Consider the following 20,000-nt stretch of genomic DNA (forward strand, 5'->3'; position numbering starts at 1 on the left):
TATCTTCGTGAGTCTCAAGGTTCAATATTTTATTGTAATATTTGGACAGAATTTAATTGTTACAGCAGAATGCATTGAAATCAATGTAATTTCACCTGGTGGCTATTTTTGGTATTGCACCTAAACAATTAACTTCAGTTTTTTCTGCTGAGGGTTTGATTTGAGTTACGGCCATTTAAGTGTGGATGGTGCATTTACTCGTCCATTCTCAAAGGAGGGTTTAATCAATGGCCTCAACAACCATATACCATCTTTTTGCTGTTAAAGGGTTAGTTCACCCAATTTAATTTGTCATAAATGACTTTCCAATGTCGCTCCACACCTGTCAGACCTCCGCTCATCTTCACACACAGTTTCAAGATATTTTATATTTAGTCCGAGAGCGTATGCAAGTGTATGCACACTATACTGTCCATGTCCAGAAAGGGAATAAAAACATACAAAACAAAAACTACGACTTTATTCAGCATTGGCTTCTCTTCCGCGTTTGTGTTCAATCCTCAAATAAAGATTCAAACGGTTATGAATCAGCAGTTCGACACGCGATCCGAATCATAAATCAATTCGCTGATTCATAACCATTCAAATCTTTATTTGAGGATTGAACACAAACGCGGAAGAGAAGCCAATGCTGAATAAAGTCGTAGTTTTTGTTATTTTTGGACCCAAATGTATTTTGGATGCTTCAAGAGACTCTAATTAACCCACTGATGTCTCATATGGACTACTGTGATGATGTTTTTATTCCCTTTCTGGACATGGACAGTATAGTGTGCATACACTTGCATACGCTCTCGGACTAAATATAAAATATCTTAAACTGTGTGTGAAGATGAACGGAGGTCTGACGGGTGTGGAGCGACATTAGGGGGAGGAGTTAATGACACTTAAATTTTGGGTGAACTAACCCTTTAATAACCATGTTTAACATACTGAAGTCATAATAGTGTAAAACTACATTACCCATGATGTGCACCAATCGGAGTTCAAGTAGTTGGTGCATTTTCTCATCTGTTCGCAAAGGAGGGTTTAATCAATGGCTTCACCAATCACCATCTTTTTGCTGGTTCAATGATGAAACTACATTACCCATGATGCTGTGCACTGAAGTGACTTTACCGTGAATGGACACTAATCCTCTTCCTGTGTCCGTGTGTAGTCAGTGGATGGCAGGACGATCCGTGTGGATGAGGCTGGGAAGGGCGGCGGTGGAGGAGGACGGTCCGGTGGAGGATCCTACAGAGGTGGAGGAGGGGGAAGAGGAGGTGGGGGTTTCTTCAGAGGAGGCCGAGGAAGAGGAGGTTCGAGAGGTGCCGATCTCTCAAAGTTTACCAGTTGTGTGCCAGGTTTTAAAGTTGCCTTGTTTTAATGTCTTGCTCTCTGAAGGCGGTGGAGGCTACGGCGGAGGAGACCGCGGTTACGGCAGCAGCGACCGTAGTTACGGCGGAGACCGAAGCTACAGCGGCGGATACAAAAGCGGAGGTGGAGGAGGCGGCTATTCCTCCGGAGGTGGCGGCGGCGGCTACAACAGAGACAGGTGCGCTTCGGTACATACGCCTGTTTATTACTGCCGGTGTCAGGTGACCGGAACCGGTTAATGCGTCCGCTGACAGTACAGCAGTGAAACGTTTTTAATGTTCAACTTTAAACACTATAACGTAACAATTGCACTCTTTTTGACCGTAACGGTGAAACATTCGACGTTAATGTAACAAACGTTTTTACCATAACTGAAACATTTGATGATAAAACATACCGATTAAACATTTGACCGTAAGTAACGATTTAACATCAAATGTTTCACAAGTAAACATTTTTTTTTACCATAACAGTGAAATATTTGACGCCATAACATTTGACCGTAACTGAAATATTTGACGCCATAACATTTGACCGTAACTGAAATATTTGACGCCATAACATTTGACCGTAACTGAAATATTTGACGCCATAACATTTGACCGTAACTGAAATATTTGACGCTAAAAGTAACCTTTTGACAATAACAGTGACACATTTAATGTTAAAACGTAACAATTAAAAAAAAAATAACGCTAGATTGTTACAGTGAAACACTTTTGCACAGACTAACAACGTTCAGTGTTTGACCGTCAAATAAGCATTTCTAGAGCGTTGCAATGAAACAACTTTGACATTAGACAATCTCAAACATCGACTCCATCACTGATACGGTCTACTGTTTCATTGTTATGCTCTAATGGTTAAGGTTTCCTCTTTATGACCTAATGTTTAATTGTTACAGTCAAAAGTTAAAATGTTGGGTTCTAAAAATATTTAATTGATAGTCTCAAACGTCAACTGTATCATCGATACGATCAATTAAACATTTTGACTGTAACAATGCATTTGATGTTTGACTTTATCAATTAAACACTTAAACTGTAACAGTGAAACATTTGACGTTAGACTGTATTTTTAGACCACAACAATTTAAATTTTTTGGACATTAGTGCATAGCGATGATACAGTTGACGTTTGACTTGATCAAATTTGTTTTACTGTTAGATCTTAAGTGAAACTTTTTTTGGACAGACCCTAACAATGATTCATTTTATGTTAGGTCGTTAAAAAAAACATTTTGATCTGCATTACAATGAAACCTCTTTGGACAGAAGACGGTATGAATTAAACATTTGCTGTTTGACTTTATCAATTTTTCTAACCTAACAATTAAACGTTTGAAGATTTGACCGTAACAATGAAACGTTTGAAGATTTGACCGTAACAATGAAACGTTTGTTCGATCATAAAGGAAACATTTTGATCATTAGAGCATAACGATTAAACATTTGACATCAAATGTAACAATGAAACTTTTTGACGTGAGACCGTAACTCCTCATTTCAGGACATTAGTGTTTCGCTGATACCGTTGGTGTTTGACTATCAAACATTTTTACAACGAGCACAACAGTGAAACATTGTTAGATCATAACAAAGGGAACCTTTTGATCATTAGGGTGTAGCAATGAAACCTTTTTGGACGTTAGACAGTAATCAAACATTTGGCGTTAGACCGCAACAATTATACCGTCAAATCCTCAACCGTTTAATTGTTAGGTTATAAAAATTAAGTCAAACAGCAAATGTTTAATTTGACTTCATCAATTAAACTTTTGACGTTAGAACTTATCAAATCTTTAGACCATAGCAATTGAACATTAGACTAACAATTAAACATGTTGGGACATTTGACCGTAACAATGAACCGTTTGACTTTACTACATTTTGATCATTATAGTGTAACAGTATCCGCGTTTTCATTACCCTTCATATTGGGCAAATTGAAAATATATCAAATTATATCAATATATAATTTTGAACCCATATATCAAAGTCTACGCTCCCATTAGGCGGTGTTAACGTAGCTGAAGCCTTTTCGGACATTAGATGGTAAACATTTGATGTTTGACTTTATTAATGAGAAATTGTGACATGGAAGCATTCGTCGTTCGCCTGTCAAGCATTTTTAGAGCGTGACCATGAAACCTCTAATGTAAGAACGTACCGATGATGCATTTGATTGACCATCGACAGAAACCTTTTTTAGACTGCAACAATTTTCTACTCCATCTTAGTAACGAAGTTTTAGGACGTTGGACCGTATCGACTCTAGTGTGTGTTTGAGTTAATCGATTCAACTTTTTTAGACTGCAACACTTGGACATTAAACTGTAACAGTGATACCTTTTTTTGGTGTTAAACTGAACTTTTTTGGACAATAGACTGCAGCAAGGATTTATTTGCTTTGTTTAATTTTTTTTAATTAAGTCTAACATGAAATGTGCAATGATGTAAGTAAAGTCCAGCTGTGTTGACCGTGTGTTTGTCTCTGTGTGCAGGAGTTCTAGTTACGGCGATCGAGGCAGCTCTTACAGAGATAGCTATGATAGCTATGGTACGTATTAGCATCCCTCGGCTCTACAATCCCCATACAAGCATGTCGGCTGTCCTTGTGCCGCCGTAGACTGGTAAAACAGGCTTTTCTTGAGTTTCTACAACTGTGGGGCGGATTAGTCAACTCCTCTTTACTAATTTACATGGATTATAAAACACAAATGCTTTAAAAACGGCACCATTTCAATTTGGACTGAACGCTTCAGGACCAGTAATATTAAACCCCGAATCATCCGACCATCTCCATTGGAGGAACAGTTGCTCTCTCACACACACACTCACACACACACTCTCCAGATTGCTCGACCCTGTTTTCATGTCTTCAGGTTGGTTGTTGGTTAGTTAGAGGGATTTTTTTGTCTTAAACCTGCTTCTTCAGTGTCTTGATGTGTGATACTTCCTCCTCAGCTGTAACCGAGTAAAACCCAAGACCCGACACGACACTGGCCGAGCGTTTCTAAAGACTCATGGATCTATTCTTGGATTTGTTTTGTAGCTGTTCTCCCTGTTTCTGTTCTGTTCTTGTACTTTTGAGAAAAGGCCGTTTGTGTTACACGAGAAGAGGCCGCCGGGTTTCCTCTTCTGCCTCGTTCGACACCTTTAAACGTTATTTGACCAACTTTAGGTCCCTGTGCTTCTATGGGGAGTGTTTAATCTGTCACTGTTCCAGTAGCTCTAGTGCTGTCATTAAAGAGAACGGCTCCTTTTGTTAGCTCTAAACTCGGCAATGATTTGTCCATGTCCAGTTTCCAAAAAGTGAATTCCTTTCAGACTGGTGACCGCTGCGCCGCTGGAGCGTCCGGTTCTCGAGGTCTCTCTGCTCTACGCCTGCATTTTTAATCATGGACTCTTGACCTAAAAATATATATCAAAATATTTACTTGAAAAAAGGAGAACCAGAAATTGTTAACAGTACACTCCAGAACTGGGAAAAAATCCTTGTGCTCTTGTTTTTCTTTGTATCAGAATTTGACTCACTATTTTGTTTTTATTCTTTTTATTTTTGCTCTTCAATTGTGGCTTCATGGAGCCTATTAAACGAAACGATTTGTTCAAACGCTTTGAATTCTGTTGTTGCCTTTTCCAAAGAAATCTACACGACCCTATCGACGGGCATTTGTGCACCAATACAAGTCCAGATCAGCTAAAGACTGACTCTAATCAGGACGACGACTCTAGAGTAATGCTCATATAACTCTAGTCATGCATTTAAAAGCCTTAGCCTAAACCTGATCTAGGTGCAGAATTCTGCTGAGTCTTACAGCAGCCGGGCTTTAAAGTCTTAACTTCACTATCATGACATTAAATCGGGGATCAGTTCATAAAAATGAAATTAAAAGAGGAATCATAAGAGCCTAAAATATTAACATTCTAAGTTTGTCATGATTAGATTTGATCAATTTAACCTTTAATTGAAATGAATATATAAAAAAGCAAACAGGGTTGTAAATTTAAGTCATGCTCTGCATAAAAGATGTTTAGTGAAATTCATCATTAACTGAAAGGGGAAAAATAAAACCCTTTCATAATGTTTTAAGTTTATCATTTCAATTAATTAGTTTTTTTTTTATAAATGATCACATTTCTTAACCATTAAAACTGACTCAACTATATTAAAAACAGCATAAATATGGTTTTAAATTGGTCTTGCACTAAAGTATATCTAGTAGGGCTGGGCCAACCGGTGTTGTTTGAATGGCAATGCCCTGAGTATCCTGGTATTTTCTACGATTTCTCTTTTGATTAATCTTAAAGGTTTTTCACATCCTGTCCCCTGAAACCAATGATATTGAAGGCTATAACCAAAGTGGATCTAATACAGGTCGTGTGAAATGGGGATTACAATCGCTAATTTAGTTTTTAAATTTGCTATACTCAAAATAAAAGCATATTAGCCTATATTTATATATTACCCTATTATAATGGTCTCTTTCCTAAAAATATACTTGCAGGTTTAAAATGCAACATTAATTGTCCAAGTATTTTATAAATGTGTATACTTTAGACATTTTACTCAAGGCTACACGATTTGTTTTTATTTTTCTGCTCTTCAATTGGGATGTAATTGATTAGACTTGATCCATTAACCCTTAATTGAAATGACTATATATTAAAAACACAGGGTTGTAAATAAGTCATGCACTGCAAAAAAGATGTTGCTCCAGTAGGGCTGGGTGATTGCCAAATCATTTTGGTATTATTTTTTTTTTTTAGTAATGGACTGAGATAACTAGCAAGTTAAATACAATTTTTAAAAAAAAGTGAATAATAAATAAAAGTTAAAATGAAATGTAGGGGTGCAGGAAGATTTTCTTTTTCAGAGTTATAAAACCAAAAGTGTCCATTAATGAGTACAGGTACAAATCTCTGGGACTTTTCATCCCTCACTGTTTCTAGATAAACTTCAACTATTCCAAAAAGTTTTGACAAATGTGCACTTCTGTGTGTAACATTTCAACAAGAGCAGCTAATTATTACATAAGATGCCGTCAATGTTGATATTGAAGACTATTAACAAATGCGAGTGAATGTAAGGTAAGCTGTACAATATGTGCAGACTGGGGGTTTACAATCTAAACCAGAATCACTTCGTTTTTAAATTCACCAACATAAAAACAATATATAGGCATATTAGCCTGCATTTACATATTAGCCTATTATAATGGTCACTTTCATAAACATAAAGGTTTAAAATGCCACATGAATTGGGTTTATAAATGTGTATACTTTAGACCTTTACTCAAGGCTCGGACACTTGCAGGACTTCCTAACATTTAGAGAATATACCTGTATATCTCTGAGCAAACTGCTGCATATACCTGTTCACTATATCTAGTTATTTTAAATGCCCTTAATATGCAGCATGCAACATCAGTATATTGTACAAACTTTATATACGGCCCAATCCTAATATCTAGGGTTGATGTCTTCCAGCACAAATGTCTAAACCTCCTTAAATCAGGACCTTTACTGGAGATCAGCGTGGAGAAGCGAAGGCTAGTTTTCTGAGGAACTCATTGGGTGTGGACGTTGTGTGTTTATGAGCACATTGGCAGATAGTTGCTCTTGTTGTAATCATCAATTAAATGCAAACAATTGACTAAACTAAATTTAGTACACTCTTTATTTCCCTTAATTTGTTTTTGGGTTAATAAATGTATTTAATTGTATCTGATTTAAATGCAGATGACTTCAGTAATGTAGAACTCATTTAATTACTATCTCTGTTTTTGCGTCATGTATTCTGCATTTAGAAGTCATTTAATTTGTAGTTAAATGCACAACTATAACACAAAACCTAAGGTTACAGTAAATAGGGCCTTTTTAAATGCAATAAGTAGAAGAGAAATTCAGTTCAGGAAAGTTCCCTTCGGTTTATTCTGTAAAAGATGACCTTCGTTATCCCTGCAGAAACCCTGAGTGTCAGTTTTTAACTAATCCTGCATTTAATAAAGTATTAAATGCAAATCATTTGGTAAAGCTTTATTTAGTGCACTCGCTCTTACTCTTAATTTGTTTCTGCATTAAAGTATTAAATTGAATCTGTTTTAAAAGCAGAGATTTGTTTTAAGTTGACCGTTATAATTTAGCACATTAGTATTGGTGTTTTTGTGTCATGCATTCTTCATTTAGAAGGCGCTAAATGCACAAAACCAAAGGTTAAGTAACTCCAGCTGGTAGAAGTGCCTTTTAAATGCAATGTTTTCAATGGGTGAGGGTTTAGCTGTCTTTAATATCCCAGAGCACGAGTATTACTGCAGACCCTGGAGCTCAACACCAGTCCTAATCTCAGGTATATCTGTGGCGATAGCCAACACTGCATTAGAAGACTCATTGGGATATTAAGAGCATGTCCTGCTGTAACTGTTATTAGTCGTAATATGCATCGCTAAGGACTTCATCTGCACAACCGTCAGTATTTAGCTTATGCACCCTGAGATTCCAGACTTTCACTGGAAAGATGATTATTATTATGACTGGTTTTGTGGTCCAGAGTCACACAAGCTTCACGTTCTAGTTGATTTGAGTTGAGAGCGACTCTTGACGGGTTAAGACTTTATCATGATATCTAAAGAAGGTGCAGATTAATATAACGGTGGTCCGAACCCAACATTAGACGGGTTGGTTTATTAAAGGTTTACTCTAAGCTGAGCTCAGTCTTCACGATGCCTGTTTTCTCCAGTGTAATGGACTCTGTCCAGAATTGTAAGGTCTTGAGTGTGTGTTCACCCAATGCTTCGCTGCTTCTGTAAAGAGTGGAGCGAGTCCTGGATCTACCGAAGCTCTCCTGAAAGCTCTGGCTGCTCTGCTAGCTCATGTGCGGAGTTCAGTAGCCAGTGTGCGTGAGGTAACCTTCCTTTGCTCTCCTCTTTACCTGAGTTTTATTTCTTGCTCTCAGAGACGCTTTAGGATGCCTTAATGCGTCTGCATGGTGTAGCTCTGACGTCCCTGATCGCTCAAGCACCGTCTGATGGCTCATTTATGCCCATTGTCAACCATTCTAGCAAATCCTCCAAAACTTTAGGTTCTCAGATGCCAATTCGTCAGACGCTAGATTTAAATGAGTTTGTGTTTTAGACTAGTTCTGTGCTCGTAGTCCTTCCTTCGAGTGGCTAATTGTCTTATTTTGACTCCATTCAGGTTAATTTCTGATCGGAAAGCGTCTGGTGTTTGGTGACGTTCGAGGCTGTTCTTCAGCTGAATTGGAAAGGGTGAGGTTGGCCATCCTGTGATGTGACGTGTGATGGTCTGGAGAGCCTGACCCTGACCTGGTTTTCCTCTGGTTTCATGATTACAGATGAGACGCGCCGGGGTTGATGGAGATTCATGAAGACGCCCGAGGAGTGTTTTATTCATGTTAAGGTCAATTAAAGCGTTAGTTCAGCCGGACAGCCATCAGACCTCCGCTCATCTTCACACACAGATGAAGATATTAGTGTTGAAATCCGATGGCTCAGAAAGGCCTTCATTGACACCAATGTCATTTCCTCTCTCAAGACCCATAAAGGCACTAAAGACGTCGTTACAAAGCCCATCTCACTACAGCGGCTCTACAATCATTGATGAAGAGGCCAGAATAGAGTTAGTGCGCAAAAACACTAAATAACGACTTATATAGTGATGGCCGATTTCAGAACAAAGCTTTGAACCGTTATGAGTCAGTGAATCGATTCATGATTTGAATCGTTATGAGTCAGTGAATCAACTCATGATTCAAACCGTTATGAGTCAGTGAATCGACTCATGATTTGAACCATTATGAGTCAGTGAATCCGATTCATGATTTGAACCGTTATGAGTCAGTGAATCGATTCATGATTTGAACCGTTATGAGTCAGTGAATCGATTCATGATTGGAACCGTTATGAGTCAGTGAATCGATTCATGATTGGAACCGTTATGAGTCAGTGAATCGATTCATGATTGAAACCATTATGAGTCAGTGAATCGATTCATGATTCACAGTGTTGAGAATTAGTTTCTTTAATTTAATAACTTTTCCCTTGAAAAAGTAAAGTACGGGATTACTCTTATTTATTCTGTAATTTAATTACAGTTACTGAACTAAATATAATTATACATAATACATTAGAGGACTTAACCTCAACATTATATCAAGTCTAACTTTAAATGTTTTTATGTCTGTCACATTTGTAATACTTTGGTCAGTTAATAAGAGTAATTTATGTAGTTTTATTGGATGTATTTAAATGAATTGAAAGAGCCGTTTCATGTCTAACCTTGAATCGCTTAACTCGAGGCTGATTTAGGATTTAGAAAGCAATTAGTAATTAAATGCTTTTTGGAGAGTAATGTGTACAGTAATCTAATTACACTATTGAAAATGTAATTAGTAACTATTAATTACTTTTTTAGAATAACTTACCCAACCACTGGATTCCGAAATCTGAATCATGAATCGATTCACTGACTTATAACGGTCTGAATCATGAATCGATTCACTGACTTATAACGGTCTGAATCATGAATCGATTCACTGACTCATAACGGTTCGAATCATGAATCGATTCACTGACTCATAACGGTTCGAATCATGAGTCGATTCACTGACTCATAACGGTTCGAATCATGAATCGATTCACTGACTCAAAACAGTTCAAATCATGAATCGATTCACTGAATCATAACGGGTCGAATCATGAGTCGATTCACTGACTCATAATGGTTTGAAGCTTTGTTCTGAAATCGGCCATCACTATATAAGTCGTTATTTAGTGTTTTTGCGCACTAACTCTATTCTGGCCTCTTCATCAATGATTGTAGAGCCGCTGTAGTGAGATGGGCTTTGTAACGACGTCTTTAGTGCCTTTATGGGTCTTGAGAGAGGAAATGACATTGGTGTCAATGAAGGCCTTTCTGAGCCATCGGATTTCAACACTAATATCTTCATCTGTGTGTGAAGATGAGCGGAGGTCTGACGGCTGGCCAACCACAGGAGGAATTAATCACACAGTTTACACTACTGGCTGAACTAACGCTTTAGTAAATGAGTGTTAATCTGCGGCGTTCACACTGCGCCGCCATTGATTCGGATGAACACCTACAGATAAACCTTTAGATGGCATGTTTGCATGGCGTTGTTTAGTAAATGTGACACTGGAAGACCGTTGGCCAAACATATTTTAATAAAATCAAGCGCTGACATCAGACTGTTGATCGTGTTTGTGGCACTCTAAGACTCGAGATCACAGCTCGACCACACAATCCGTTCCGGAAAACTTGGGCAGGTTCAGCTCGTATTTCTTCTGGATGTCGTAGGGAAGGAACCGTCCAGCCAGGAAATGGGATCCAGGAAAGCTCCGGACGCACCGTTTGGGAGACATTAGGGACACCAGAAGAGCCGGAGTTAATCCCTCTGAGCTGGAGTCATCCGCATCCCAGCCTGCGGTTATACACACACACACACACACACACAATCAATCAGCTTTATTTAAATAGCACTTTTACAATGCCGATTGTTTCAAAGCAGCTGCACACTGCAAAAAAATGCTCTTCTTACTCAGTATTTTTGTCTTGTTTCTAGTCAAAATATCTAACAAATCTTACATTAAGAAACATTTACTAGACAAGCACAAATTATTGTCTTGTTTTGGGGAAAATAACTCCAAATGAAGAGAGTTTTTGCTTAAAATAAGATCAATAATCTGCCAATGGGGTGAGAAAAATAATCTTGTTTTCTGTTTGAATTAAGATTATTTTTCTCACCCCATTGGCAGATTATTTATCTTATTTTAAGCAAAAACTCTCTTCATTTTGAGTTATTTTCAGGGTTCGTACGGGTGCTTGAATTTTGATGTTGTGTTTTCAAGGTTTGAAAAGTGCTTGCATTTTGGATAAAGTGCTTAAAAATGCTTGAAATTGTAACTATTTATTTTACAACAAATACCTATCTGACTAAATTTGTTTATTAAATGTAGAAATAAAATGTTGGAGAGCCTAAAATGAAACCTGTGCTCGCGATCTGCTCGTCTATTTCCGTGACTCCGCCCCCATGCTGTCGTGTCATTGAGCGTTGGCTGAAAGATGCTACGCATTTTGGATCAAACTGGCACAAACCCCACGAAGTGCCTCCTGTAAAGTCTGCTAAAACACGTGCAGCTTTTCACTATGGGCGAGTCTGCTCTTTCGAGTCACATGAAAGGTAGGCTAAGTCATAGACTTTCAAGTAAGCTAACTAAAGTAGTTTACTGTAGCCTAACGTTACACATTAGCGCCTATTTGTCTAACTTGCGCTCTTACCTGCTAGCTAGGAATTCGCATCAGTGACAGTGTAATGTTACTTATGTATAATGTGATAATGTAAGATTAGCATGCCCGTTATGGCATGTTCATTTGTGGAATAGGCAGTGAACGTAGCCACAAATCTGCAAATTAAAACCTACAGACGTTAGCTCAGTGCATAAAAATAGTGTTAGATGGTCATACAAGTAACTTTGCTGTCAAAAAAAATTATATTTTTGATATGCATCGATAATGAAATATCCGACACGATACCTGTCCTCTTTACACCTGTTGCTCTCCTCTCCGGCCGACCGGTTAACCCTCTGTACACTACCGTGCCGACGCGTTCTGCTGGATGTTTCTTTATGGCAGTGTGTTAGTGTGTGATCGGTCTGAATTTCGCACACGATTAGACATAATTCTACAAATTCCCGCAGATTTCGCGCTCATATCTGAAGTGCGCACATACCGTTATAAGCCGACCTCTGACATACAAGTAAAAAAAAAAAATAGGTCCTTTTCCCAGCTTATTAATAGTCAAATAAATACACACAACAATGTTACACTGTTCATCTGTATTAACGTAAATACAGTCTTAAACAGTCCAGAAGAATGAGCAACAGGAACAGTGTTTCCACACTCGCGTCAGGTCTTAAAGGGGCAGCAGTTATTTAAACTACAAAAAGACAAAAGATCACCTGCTGCTCTTTACTGATTAACTTGTGTAACTTTAACAGATTCATATTTCATTTTTACAATGAAGATCCAATGTTATTTTAAATTTGATAACTTGTTTATTTTTTTAATTCAGTTTCTCACCTGAATACAGTTAGACCTAGGCCTACCTGATTTATTTGTGCGATTGTTTTTGCTTATTTGTTCTTATTTTATTACTGTTTTCTCTTTTTTTTTTTTTACCATTTGAAGTCAAGCTTTCTTGTGCTCTATGTAAGCGACTGCAACACAATTACCCCATTGCAGAACACGCACTGTAGGCTAAGCATATTTGGGAGATAATTAGAAAAGGTCAATGAGCTGAATCTGATTGACTGTCTACCTCAAAGACGAATGTTTGCATTTTTAAAAATTTTCAATAAATGAATTGAAAGTGAAGTGAACCCGTCGAGTGATTGTGTTTAGGGTAATTGTTTCTACAGTTACCCCAAAGGCAGGTTGGATAGTAAGCACAGTCTACTTAGACAGTGATACATTTAAAATACATAAAACGTGTGATTTGGTTAAATATCTGATCCTTCTGCTTTACGAAACACGATTTTGGCTGTTTATAGCATTATTTTCTTTTTAATGTGATAACACTAAATAATAATTTTGACAATGTATTGGTATGTAATTTACAGCAGTGTTAGGTGCTGGAAAAATCTTTAAAATTGACCTTGAAAGTGCTTGAATTTGACCTTTGAAAAGGTGTACGAACCCTGTATTTTCCCCAAAACAAGACAAACATACTGAGTAAGAACATTTTCTGCAGTGTTTAAGCTTCTAAGAGAAGGCTTTCGTGGGAAACCGAAGTTTTCTTGGGTTTAGCAAATGAAAGTACATTTTTCTAACCCAACTATCAACGCTCGCTGTGGAACATGTGCATGGACAACTAACTCACTCACCACTCCGGTTAATAAAGGACATGCTTTACCTGATGGGATGTCCAGGCTGGCGATGGGAGCTTTGAGGTCTCGTAGCGTCTGCAGAACGCCAGTCAGCGGCTCGCCGACGGACGCCAGGTCGGTTTCGGGACCCAGCACCGCATCCACCACCAGATTATAGGCGTCGTTCAGGAGCTGCACCTTCAGGAGGAACACCAGCAGAACCGGCTTGACCATTCAGATCCAGTCTTCAGTGTCCGGTGGGTGTGGAAGCCCCATTCACCACTCACATTCAAAGAGGAATTGCGACTTTATCTCAGAGTTATGACTTTACAACTCGCAAGTGTGAGAAAAAAAGTCATTTCTGAGATGAAAAGTCCCAATTACTCTTAATTCTGATTTTGTGGTGGAAACGGGCTTCGGCCACACCACACCGGGACCATTTATTCTCAGGTCAAAGGTTAAAGAACTACACACCAACATGAGAAATAATCAACCTTTGTGTTTTTAACACTGCAAAAAAAAAAAAATTCTTATTTATTTTTTCTTGTTTCCAGACTAAATATCTGACAATTCTTAAATCAAGATGCATTCACTAGATCAGTCAAACGACAGAAGATATTTTCTGGAACGGAAACAAGAAATGAGATTATTTTTCTCAGCGTATTGGCAGATCATTTGGTTTTAAGCAAAAACTCTTCATTTAGATTTGATTTTCAACAAAACAAGAAAAAACATCTCATGTGGTTTTACTGATCTAGTAATGCATCTTGATTTGAGATCTGTCAGATATTTAGTCTGGAAACGAGACACAATGACTGAGGAAGAGGAGCAGTTTGCAGTGAAGTATTTAAGGTTAATCAATAGTTTGCTCATTGCTAGTTCATGATCATCTATTGAGTGTTACTGAGATGAAGTATAGTTAAATATATTTATATAGATTAAAGGTAAAGTGAGTGTGTGTGTGTGTGTGTGTGTGACCTCGTTGGGCAGGTAGGAGAGGAAGGGCAGGTCCATCCGCTCACACTGAACCGTCAGGTCCTGATGAAGGCGGTCCGCGGAGCGCTTGGGACAGAACACGGTGGGGAGGTATTCCTGTCTCACACACACACACACACACACACACACACGTCCGGTCACTGCTCTCACTCTTTCTCCAGCAGATTATTCTCAGGGCCGTGAAGGTTTTGTGTAAATGTTCAAACCGCCGGTGTGGGAAGCGTTCGTGTCGGATTACCCGCTAATCATTCATCTACGGAAGCCCGTTTCAGCCACTCAATAAAAAGAGTTATAGCTTTTTATCTCAGGATTGTGTGAAATAAAGTCATAATTTTGAGATGTAAACTGAGAAATAGTCAGAATTATGACTTTATAAATCGCAATTCTGAGATAAAAAGCAATAACTCAATTTTTTTATTTAGTGGCGGAAACGGGCTTCCATATTAATCTATCACCACATAATGAAGACGGTTTTATCTCACAAATTATGACTTTTTCACAATTGTGAGTGAATAAACAATAACGACTGGTGGAAGCTTTTTAATCTCACAATCCAAGCTTTTATCAAAAAAAGATGCGACTCACGAACACGTGCAGATGGCGAGCGCAGGCCAGACCCACACAGCCGTTCTGATCCGGGCCGCACAGCACCAGAACCGTCGGCTGCCGCTTCTCCAGAGACGACAAAGGGAAGGCCTAAAGAATTACACACAAGCGTCAAACCCGTGTGTGTGTGTGTGTGTGACAAGAATTACACACAAGCGTCAGACCCGTGTGTGTGTGTGTGTGTGACAAGAATTACACACAAGCGTCAGACCCCTGTGAGTGTGTGTGTGTGACAAGAATTACACACAAGCGTCAAACCCCTGTGAGTGTGTGTGTGTGACAAGAATTACACACAAGCGTGAAACCTGGTCTTGCTTTACAGTCTTTATACTTTCATTCAAGGTGTTACTTGCCAAGTCTGTTATTATTTGTGAAATTTACCAGCAAACTCTGAGTGAAAATTATTTCTTAACTGAAAAAAGGGGTGGTGTAGCCACAGTTACTTTGAAAAAGTAATCTGATTACTCCTAGATTACTTGATTTTAAAAGTAACTAAGTAAGATTGCAAGTTACTGTATTAGTTACATTCAGCAGTTTCCGACAACACTCCTGCCGCCTCAACACAGAAATGACGACCGTTTGCCAACACTCACTTCATTGGAAGTGCATATTTAACAGTAACGTCAACAATGTATCTCCTGACATTTAAAGTTGAAGTTAAAAAATATTTCCTAAAAAAATACTACTTTCTTCTGAGACGCAAGAAGAAAGCAAAAAATATATTTTTTGCTAAGGAGAATGACTAAAATAGTGACTTGGATAAGTTACTTTATTCTGAATACTGGTTTGGAAATAGTAACGCATTAGATTACTCGCGACTGGAAAGATTAGTCAGATTAGAGTAACACGTCACTGGCATCACGGTGTATTCACTCAAAAACTGTCACAAATAATTACAAAAGTAGATACAGTATAAAGCAGAAACACTGAAATATTTTTTTTTAAACAATTAAATAATAAGTGATTTAGAAAAATCGTGTTTTCCCTCCATTGGCACACTGCAAAAAATGCTTTTCTAGTGTTTTTGTCTTGTTTTTAGTCAAGAAAAGCATTTTTTGCAGTGCAGATATCTGTTGGTTTAGGCACACTCACTACATCTTCACACACGTTTTCAGTAAACAAACAGTGATTTTGCGTCTCCATATCTTGATTTAAGAATGTTTAGAGATATTTGTGCTGGAAAACAAAATCATTGAGAAGCATTTTTGATCATCAGTGAGCTACATGAAAGTATTTTTTCATAGAGTATTTCAAAAACTACTAAACAAATGCTCAACGGAATCATGTTGACTTTGACTGTATTACTGCTGTGTTGTTGTTGTTGTCTATCTGGATTTGTTTGTTGTACACCTTCTTGTTTATTCGTTATAATGAACAGGCTAACCGTCTAGTAAAGCGACCGTGGGCTCCTGAAAGCCGCTATAAATAATACAAATAAATAATAATATTTTTATTTTTTAAAGTGTCGTCTCTGCTGACCTTTACGATGGCGGTCGCACACGCGTGTCCGAGCATCTCCGTCAGCTGCTGTCGTCCGAAGCGATAATCCCTTAGCAACTCCATCTCCATAGCAACTGCCTCCTCTTTACTGCAAAACATGATAAATAACTTGAGATGAACTCTAAAAATAAACACGTTTGAAACATGACTGATGGGCGTTACATCTGTAAGAGATGGACATGTATGTATGACATCTAAAAGCACTAAATGTGTCTTGTGACGATCGTCGTCATGCGGATGTTTTTGCTTCAGGACGCCTGTGGGAATCGATAAGGAATCCTGGGACGTTTGGCTCCTCAGTTCCTGAACTCATGCAGAGAATCGACCTGACAGATCCTTCACACAGGAGCCCAAACATCAGATCAGATCATCACATTCACTTCAGCATCCTGAGGCTCAGACAAAGCTGGAGCATTTATCTCTTCTGTCTGCGGTGTTAAACATTTGTACCACTTTTGAAATTATCACACTTATAGAACAGACTGTTTCTGTGGCCTCCTGCACTCACACACTGAAACCACTGTAACACTGAAATCATGAAAACATGGAACCACTGGAAACGCCTGAAAGATCGAAACACTTAAAATGACTTAAATATGTAAACACTGAAACCACTGAGAAACTGAATTAACAAAAAATTCAAACACTGAAACCAATGAAACACTGAAACCAATGTAACACTGAAACACTGAAACTAATGTAACACTGAAACACTGAAACCAATGTAACACTGAAACACTGAAACCAATGTAACACTGAAACACTGAAACCAATGTAACACTGAAACCACTGAAACACTGAAACCAATGTAACACTGAAACACTGAAACCAATGTAACACTGAAACACTGAAACCAATGAAACACTGAAACCAATGTAACACTGAAACACTGAAACCAATGAAACACTGAAACCACTGAAACACTGAAACACTGAAACCAATGTAACACTGAAACACTGAAACCAATGTAACACTGAAACCACTGAAACACTGAAACCAATGAAACACTGAAACCAATGAAACACTGAAACCAATGAAACACTGAAACACTGAAACCAATGTAACACTGAAACACTGAAACCAATGAAACACTGAAACCACTGAAACACTGAAACCAATGTAACACTGAAACACTGAAACCAATGTAACACTGAAACCACTGAAACACTGAAACCAATGAAACACTGAAACACTGAAACCAATGTAACACTGAAACCACTGAAACACTGAAACACTGAAACCAATGTAACACTGAAACCAATGTAACACTGAAACCACTGAAACACTGAAACACTGAAACCAATGTAACACTGAAACACTGAAACCAATGTAACACTGAAACCACTGAAACACTGAAACCAATGTAACACTGAAACCACTGAAACACTGAAACCAATGTAACACTGAAACCACTGAAACACTGAAACCAATGTAACACTGAAACCACTGAAACACTGAAACCAATGTAACACTGAAACACTGAAACCAATGTAACACTGAAACACTGAAACCAATGTAACACTGAAACACTGAAACCAATGTAACACTGAAACCACTGAAACACTGAAACCAATGTAACACTGAAACACTGAAACCAATGTAACACTGAAACACTGAAACCAATGTAACACTGAAACCACTGAAACACTGAAACCAATGTAACACTGAAACACTGAAACCAATGTAACACTGAAACACTGAAACCAATGTAACACTGAAACCACTGAAACACTGAAACCAATGTAACACTGAAACACTGAAACCAATGTAACACTGAAACACTGAAACCAATGTAACACTGAAACCACTGAAACACTGAAACCAATGTAACACTGAAACACTGAAACCAATGTAACACTGAAACCACTGAAACACTGAAACCAATGTAACACTGAAACACTGAAACCAATGTAACACTGAAACACTGAAACCAATGTAACACTGAAACATTGAAACCAATGTAACACTGAAACATTGAAACCAATGTAACACTGAAACCAATGAAACACTGAAACATTGAAACACTGAAACCACTGAAACCAATGAAACCACTGAAACCACTAAAACATTGAAACCACTGAAAAATAGGAAACACTGAAACCAATGTAACACAGACATTGAAACCAATGAAACACTGTAACACTGAAACCAATGAAACACTGAAACATTGAAACCAATGAAACACTGAAACATTGAAACCAATGAAACACTGAAACTTGTAACCAATGAAACACTGAAACCAATGAAACACTGAAACCAATGTAACACTGAAACATTGAAACCAATGTAACACTGAAACCAATGAAACACTGAGACATTGAAACACTGAAACCAATGAAACCACTGAAACACTAAAACATTGAAACCACTGAAAAATAGGAAACACTGAAACCAATGTAACACAGACATTGAAACCAATGAAACACTTTAACACTGAAACCAATGAAACACTGAAACATTGAAACACTGAAACATTGAAACCAATGAAACACTGAAACTTGTAACCAATGAAACACTGAAACCACTGAAACCAATGAAACACTGGAAACACTGAAACCAATGAAACACTGAAACCAATGAAACACTGAAACATTAAAACACTGAAACATTGAAACACTGAAACATTAAAACACTGAAACATTGAAACACTGAAACATTGAAACACTGAAACATTGAAACACTGAAACATTGAAACACTGAAACATTGAAACACTGAAACATTGAAACACTGAAACATTGAAACACTGAAACATTGAAACACTGAAACATTGAAACACTGAAACATTGAAACACTGAAACATTGAAACATTGAAACCAATGAAACACTGAAACATTGAAACACTGAAACATTGAAACACTGAAACATTGAAACACTGAAACATTGAAACACGTAATTCCTAATCTTTCTTGCCACAAACTTTTGAATGGTAGTGTATGAAGGTTTCCACAGAAATCTAAACCAGCACAACTGTTTTCAACACTGATAATAATCTTAGCTGTGTGTTGATCATCAGATATGAGAATGATTAGTGAAGGATCATGTGACTCTGAAGACTGGAGTAATGATGATAAACTCAGCGATGATCACAGGAATAAATCACACTTTACTATATATTCACACAGAGAACAGATGATCTACACTGGAGGAATATTTCACTGCTTTACTGGAGTTATGATCAGAAGAGACTCTTTCAGAAACATTAAAACATCTTAAATATAACTTTCGACTGCCAGTGTATACTGATATGTTTAAGATGTTGTTTTACATCTGTTTGAAGAAAGAGAGCTGCATGAAGATTTGCTCCTGTTATGCATACAGGATTAAGTTTGTCTGCACAATGGCTGTAATAAAGCTGTGCATGATGTTTGGTTCTCAGTCAGATCTGTGCAGTAACGGATGAGGAGCGGATTAAAGCTCGGTCTCCCGCTCGGATCATGAGCATCTGGAGCCGCAGGAGATATAAGCACATCAGATGCATCATGTGTCTGTCAAACACTCCATAATAACGCTGATAACAATAAACCCGTCTCTTGAGTATATATCTCAATATCTCTCAAATATTCTGCTCTAATATGACCTCTGAGCTGTGCGGTGTCCAGAATAATAATCCTCCGCTGTGTGTTAATAGGCCAG

The 20,000-nt window shown here is 37.9% G+C and overlaps 2 protein-coding genes across 5 annotated transcripts in view; one reads left to right on the forward strand and one right to left on the reverse strand.

Moving 5' to 3' along the window:
- The window catches only part of cirbpa (cold inducible RNA binding protein a), a 10,357-nt gene extending 1,728 nt beyond the window's left edge, over positions 1–8,629 (forward strand). Inside the window, exons 4-7 of one of the 4 annotated variants that reach the window (XM_067452924.1) lie at positions 1,160–1,310; positions 1,387–1,537; positions 3,863–3,918; positions 8,559–8,629. In XM_067452924.1, the coding sequence (XP_067309025.1) occupies positions 1,160–1,310; positions 1,387–1,537; positions 3,863–3,918; positions 8,559–8,563 (363 nt within the window). In that variant the 3' untranslated portion in view covers positions 8,564–8,629. Of the gene's footprint in view, positions 1–1,159; positions 1,311–1,386; positions 1,538–3,862; positions 3,919–4,325; positions 4,975–8,558 lie in introns of those variants that run through there. The other 3 variants (XM_067452922.1, XM_067452923.1, XM_067452925.1) reach the window with 3 other exon arrangements.
- A 1,917-nt stretch (positions 8,630–10,546) lies between these two features.
- The window catches only part of LOC137089803 (yjeF N-terminal domain-containing 3-like), a 13,378-nt gene continuing 3,924 nt past the window's right edge, over positions 10,547–20,000 (reverse strand). Inside the window, exons 2-6 of the mRNA XM_067453374.1 lie at positions 16,346–16,454; positions 14,846–14,956; positions 14,243–14,356; positions 13,312–13,462; positions 10,547–10,821 (exon numbers count right to left, since the gene is read on the reverse strand). Coding sequence (XP_067309475.1) covers positions 10,625–10,821; positions 13,312–13,462; positions 14,243–14,356; positions 14,846–14,956; positions 16,346–16,454 — 682 coding nt within the window. The 3' untranslated portion in view covers positions 10,547–10,624. The remainder of the gene's footprint in view (positions 10,822–13,311; positions 13,463–14,242; positions 14,357–14,845; positions 14,957–16,345; positions 16,455–20,000) is intronic.

Source organism: Pseudorasbora parva, chromosome 9 (assembly GCF_024679245.1).
Source record: "Pseudorasbora parva isolate DD20220531a chromosome 9, ASM2467924v1, whole genome shotgun sequence".
NCBI classification, from domain to species: domain Eukaryota; kingdom Metazoa; phylum Chordata; class Actinopteri; order Cypriniformes; family Gobionidae; genus Pseudorasbora; species Pseudorasbora parva.